At 38.5% G+C, this 6,316-nt stretch overlaps 1 protein-coding gene across 1 annotated transcript; it reads right to left on the bottom strand.

The window, feature by feature from the left end:
* Window positions 1–231: 231 nt before the first annotated feature.
* LOC105937771 (gastrula zinc finger protein XlCGF57.1) lies at window positions 232–5,501 on the bottom strand. Its single transcript, XM_012879266.3, has 2 exons — window positions 5,060–5,501; window positions 232–1,775 (listed from the first exon to the last, which is right to left on the bottom strand). Exons 1-2 carry the CDS (start codon window positions 5,103–5,105, stop codon window positions 334–336), a joined length of 1,488 nt encoding a protein of 495 aa, XP_012734720.2. The 5' UTR covers window positions 5,106–5,501; the 3' UTR covers window positions 232–333.
* Between the last annotated feature and the right edge of the window lie 815 nt (window positions 5,502–6,316).

A 6,316-nucleotide genomic window follows, 5' to 3' on the forward strand; every position in this document is an offset into this window, starting at 1 on the left:
ATTTTTTTGTTTTTATCTAAAATAATTAAATTTTGCTTATTGTTCCTTTAAAAAAATATACGACAAATCATGAAGATAAGTCTAAAAAACTATAACCTCACATAACCACGTTTTCCTGCAACAGATTGTCAGTAAAAAAAAAGAAAAAAAAAGAAATTATTTTAAATCATTGATTTTAAAGCAGGAACAAAATGTATGAATAGGGTGAAGGGGCAAAATCAACAGAACAAGTTCTTTTACAAATCTTTATTAACAGAGCAGCTGATGACACTTTATAACATAATTATATCTAAACTTACTGTAGCTTTGAGCAGCGCATGTGAAGCCAAAAGCCTATTCAACTGCATGTTTTTTGATGTGTTTCGCACAGGCACTTTTCCACTTGAATTTGACATTACAGTAGGGGCAGCTGAAAGGTTTCTCTTCAGTGTGCCGTGTCATGTGACATTTCAGAGTTGCACTTTGACCAAAACTTCGGCCGCAGGTTTCACAGCTGAATGGTTTCTCTCCAGTGTGAATTGTCATGTGTACAGCTAGAGAGGATTTTGTTTTGAAAGACACTTTGCAGACAGAACAGCTGAACTGTCTGTCCTCTCGGTGAAATCTGGTGTGTTTCATTAGAGTTACTTTCAAAGTAAAAGCTTTGTTACAGATGGAGCAACTGTAGGGTTTTTCTGAAGTGTGATGCGACATGTGAGTTCTCAAACTTTCTTTACGACCAAACTGTTTTCCACATATTGAGCAGCTGAATGGTTTGTCTTCAGTGTGACATATCATGTGCCGGGGTAAACTCTCTCTCCTTTTGAACTTCTTCCCGCAGACTGAGCAGCTGTAAGGTTTCACCTCGGTGTGGCTTTTCATGTGATGATTTACGCTCTGTTTCCTTTTGAATGTCAGACCACAAACAGAGCAGCTAAAAGGTTTGTCTTCAGTGTGGCAAACCATGTGCTGAGTCAGGTCTTCTTTTCTTTTAAACTGTTGTTCACACACGGAGCAGCTGAAAGGTTTATCCTCAGTGTGACACACCATGTGCCGAGTTACGTCTTCTTTCCTTTTAAACTTTTGGCCACAAACGGAACAGCTGAAAGGTTTTACTTCACTGTGACAAACCATGTGAGAAGTTAAGGATCCCTTTCTTAAGAACTTACTTCCACATATTGAGCAGCAGAAAGTCTTCCCTGTAGTGTGAACTGTCATATGACGAGGTACATTCTCCTTTCTAGTGAACTGTTTTCCACAGATCGTGCAGCTGAAAGGTTTTTCTTCATTGTGTATTCTTAAGTGTTGTGTAAGGTCCTTTTTCCATATAAAGGCTTTGTTACAGGTGGGGCAGTTGAAGGGTCTTACTCCTGTGTGGATTCTGTTGTGTCTCAGTAAATTTCGTCTGCGGTTAAATGCTTTGCCACATTCACCGCACCTGTGTAACTTCTCGCCTGTTTCACATCTTGTATCACCTACAGGAAATGCGTTGTTCTGCACCAAGTCTAAACCTGATTGAGGGTCAGTGTTCCCCTCCCAGTTTCCATCACTGACGTCAGTCTCTGAAGAGTCATAAGTTTTATCTTCATCGTTCGATTCTGGTCTCGCAGAGTCTCCGTTCTCCTCAATCCAACTGTGATGAAGCTCTGACAGCTGAGGTTTCTCTTCACCATCTTCGATCTTCATGGCTACAGGACTGAATATAAATTTTATGATCTCAGCATCATCGTATTCCTCTTTAATACGTGGGGGTTTTAAGTCCTCCTGATCCACTTTGGGACACCAGTTGGGGACATCTGCAAGAAAGAGAAACACAGACCAATTATATACAATTATATAGATACTGGATGAGAGACAGCTCCTCTAAGTCAGAGGTCATGAGCCTAAAAAACCTGAGACTGACCCCTCTAGGTTGGGGGTCAGTCTCTGCCTCAAGCAGAGGAATTTAAGTATTTTGGTGTCTTGTTTGTGAGCTAGTCTGTTGTGAGCTGAGCCAAAAAGAAAAGCTCTTGAATCACTGGTCCATCAACTCTCTGACCTCACCTATGGTCAAGAGGTCTTGATCATGAAGGGATCATTGAAGAAGGGAGGACTCTTAGTAAAAAGTTGGGAACCACTAATTGTGAGGATTTATGTTATTGTGTTGTCAGTAATCCTGCTCCAGTAAGATCTAAAGACATGAACGACTTTGCTGTCTGACACTTAGCTAGACATGAGACTGTGGGAGGGAAGGGTTTGTTTATAGGCACTAAAGGCACTAAATGGACTGAGGAAGGGATGGAAATGTAGGAAAAAAAATATTAGGAACTAAACTGATCTCCAAAAGCTAAAAATTAAAGTGGATTGTATCCATGTCTCTTTGGGATTAATAAAGTATTTTTTAATTGAATTTATCTGTATTAGAAGAGAGTAATCAGGACCATCATGGACTACAAACACAGTGACCAGCAGCTCAGCAATGACCCAGCTCTCCCTGACACCTTAAACAGTTTCTTTGCACGCTTAAAATAACCTGGCAAGCCACATTGATAATGTGTAGCACTCTCTGTTCTGCACATTATCAATCTGGGACTGCTCCCATCAAATTAATTCGGGGAAAGGAGGGTCATTCTGCAGAGCTTTACCAGCTGATTGGGTGAAGTGACACTTCGCCTACCAAAGGTTGGTTTTAGCCAATCACGGTATCAAATGAAAATGTAAACAGCAGGCATCATGAGAAAACACAATAAGATACACTGGTCAAGGCGCTTCTTGCTGTTCTTTCAAAGAAGAAATCGTGGATTCTGACAAAACAGATGTGATAGCAGCAGCTACGCATCCATCCTCCTGCACTGCCATGTTTATTTTGATTCGGCTCCGGGCTCAGCAGCTATTGCTTTCGTCACCGCAGTATGTCCCGACTTAAACTATAATACTGCTTGTCATTGGCCCAAACCTAAAACAGTTCGGGCCCAGACGACTGAGACGGGAGCGGGAAATGCCAGCCCTGAAACCTCACAACCTGGGATTATCTCCACTGCCCTGCTACTGGATCACTAAATTCCTCACCAACAGGCCTCAGGAAAGTGCTGGCCCCAGGTGGTGAGGATTGAGAAACACACGTCTGGCCCACTGATTCTCAACACTAGCATTGAGTTTAAACATCTGTTTAAACTTGATTATTATAAACACCAACGTTCAATCCAGCACGTTCCCAACAAGTAAACAACTCTATGGTCACTTTCAGATGTCCTACAAAAATAACATTTGGTTTGATTGTCGCAAATCCCCAAAAATCTTTGTTGGAAATAAACCCCACCTTCCTGAGTCAATCACCGTAAACAGATGGCGGCTTTATTCTTGGAAAACGCATCTTTGTTGCTAGATAGCCCCATGAATGTATCAGAAGCAAATCCCAAATGTAATGAAATTTAAACTGAATAAAATTATGCTAAAAAATATTCTAAACTCTGGCAGATCTAGATTTAAAGAGATTTATATTAAATCAAGAAGTAGGAAGGAAGTGGGGCAAGTAGCCTTCAAAATAAAACCACGTATAAAGACACATAAACATAAAAGAGAGAAAGATAGATAAATAAGAGAAAGGTTAACAGAGACAGAAGATGGCCGATCATATAAAGCAGTAAGTATTCTGTGATATTAATGGAAAGCTAGTGGAAGATAATCTTTGCAATCACCCAAAAAAGAAGCAGCACTATATTAATGTTTAGTATACTATAAGACAAGTTGGACTACAAATTTCAACATTAACATTTACAGGCTACTCTAAACAAATAGGTTTGTAATCCTGATTTACAGAAACTAAGACTTTCAGCACTTTTACAGTCATGTGGGAGTTTGTTCCAGATAAGTGGAGCATAAGAACTAAATACTGCCTCTCTGTGTTTGGTGTTGGTTCTGGGTATGCAGAGATTTGAGCCAGAAGACCTGAGTGGTCTGGAGGGTTGGTACATTCATATCAAGTCTGCGATGTATTTAGGTACTAAGCCATTCAGTTATTTATAGACTAACAGAAGTATTTTAAAGTGTATTCTGAGATACAGGGAGCCAGTGTAAGGACTTTAGAACTGGGGTGATGCGCTTTACTTTTTTAGTCTTAGTGAGGATGCGGGCAGCAGCGTTCTAGATCAGCTGTAGCTTGAGTTTTTAGGCAGACCTGTGAAAACATTGTTGCGGTAATCGATATGACTGAAGATAAATGCATGGATTAGATTTTCCTGATCCTGCTGAGACATTAGCCCATTAATCCTGGAAATGTTCTGCAGGTGATAGAAGGCTGACTTTGTAATTGTCTTAAGATGTTTTTGGAAATTCTGGGGTCCGTTCTTCGTACGTCGCTAAGTCAGTTAGCAGGATTTGATTGTTGACGATTTGGCATGATCTTGGATCGTTTGGTTCTTCGAAATTCATCTTGGACTTGTTGTCATAGCAACATGTGCGCCAGCTTAAACCTGCCCGAGAGCAGGCTTATTTCATGTAAACAGGATTAGATCACGGCTTTATAAGCAGAGGAGATAGGGAAGTCTGTCGTAGCCATGTTGTCCATTTTTACGACTGCAACCTCTTGTGGAAGGTGCAACAATAATTTGCAGAGTTTTTCGAATTAATCGCGTATTGCGCAATAGACAGGATCCTTCAGCGCAGCGCGGCAGTGTAATTGTAGAGAGATTTTTCTTGGTGGCTGTTATAAACAGACAAACACATCATTTAACAGTGGCTTTTAAAGAGGAAAAAATGGTGTGAGAGCCATAAATAGAAAATATTTAAGTTATTTGTATGATGGTTTGCTTTTTCTTTTTATCATATTCAGTAAGAAGATTTGTTTAAGGCTATTTTATTGTGAAGTTTAGTTTACTTTGAAACAGTCAGATCATTTCTTTATTAAAATTCCTTTTTTGTTTGTTTTATATAGTTTTCAAATTCACAAGTTTCATTTTTTTTTTTTTTTTTAGAAAAGCTGTCTTTTACGTTTATTTATTTATTTTTGCTTTTGTATTATGATTTAAGTCCAATGTTTGTTTTTCTAGAGGCATGGATGTGATAAAACATTTTTACAGAGCTGATGACAGAAGATTATCACCTTGCAGCTGAGAGTCCATCTGCCCACTGTGTGTCGGTTCCTCCATCGCTGTTAGTCGTCTTTCCTCCAGCGTTCTGAACTCCTGAAGTCTTCATGCAGTCTCAGCAGAAGCTTTTCACTCCTTAAACTCCATCAGAAACACCACCTGTTCTCCATCAAAGTGTCTCAATCTGACATTTGCGTTGCTTGGTGCTGACTCTGTGCTTGCAGCTAGCAGGCTAAGCTAACAATAAGCTTTTGCTGCTTCCGGAAGTAGACTCCCGTACAACTATCAAGAAAGCAAGCCAGGAAAAAAATACCAACGAAGTTAAATAAACGCGGTTACTTTAAATTAATATTTACGTGATACGTGGAATGTTCATTTAACGTAAAGGGTTTACATGAATAAAAGGTAAACACTCTGTTTGTACGGCTTCTACTGCAGGTAGAAAATCACTTCCGTTACGTTCTTCTTCTTCTTCTTCTTCTTCTGATTTTTTATTGGCGGGTGACATCTAACGTTTAGATGTATTATCGCCATCTACTATGCTGGAGTGTGGACCAGAGTTTCTCCCTTTACTAAATCCTTACATACAACCCTGTTTCCTTTAAAAAATTTATAACTGCTTTATTTATTTTATGTTTAATTAATATTTTATTAAGATCTATTCTCCCTATATCATATTTCATTATTTCTTGTTTTAGCTTCTCTCTACTTATCTTATACTTCTCACAATGAATTATTACATGTTCCACTGTTTCCATCCCCCTTCCACATTCACAACTACCTGTTGGGTGTTTACCAATCATATTTAAAGTTTTATTTAACCCAGTATGTCCTAATCGTATTCTTGTCATTACTACTTGTTCTTTTCGATTCTCTCCAATTACCTCCATTTTCCCTACTTTCTTTTGTATATGAAACAAATGACGACCTTTAGTTCCTTCTTCCCATAATTGTTGCCATTCAGAATTGATTTTATTTTTAATAATTGATTTAATTTCTGATTTACAATACTCTATTTCCATAATTCTAATTTGTTTTAAAGACATCTTAGCTAATTGATCTGCCATTTCATTTCCTTCAATACCCTTATGAGCTGGTATCCACATAAATCTAATATCTATTTGCATTTGTCTCATTCTGAATACAGCTTCATAAATTTCGTATACCAAGTCCATGCGACTTTCAGATGAAATATTTAATATAGACATTAGTACTGATAATGAGTCTGAACATATAAGAACTTTTTTAGTTTTATTTTCCTCTACCCACTG

Source organism: Fundulus heteroclitus, chromosome 13 (genome assembly GCF_011125445.2).
Source record: "Fundulus heteroclitus isolate FHET01 chromosome 13, MU-UCD_Fhet_4.1, whole genome shotgun sequence".
Classification (NCBI taxonomy): Eukaryota; Metazoa; Chordata; class Actinopteri; order Cyprinodontiformes; family Fundulidae; genus Fundulus; species Fundulus heteroclitus.

Coding starts and splice junctions, on each gene's coding strand:
- LOC105937771 (XM_012879266.3), bottom strand. CDS start 5,105: ATGGAGGAACCGACACACAGTGGGCAGATGGACTCTCAGCTGCAAG. Junction 1,776..5,059: donor GATGGACTCTCAGCTGCAAG/GTGATAATCTTC, acceptor TCTTTCTTGCAG/ATGTCCCCAACTGGTGTCCC.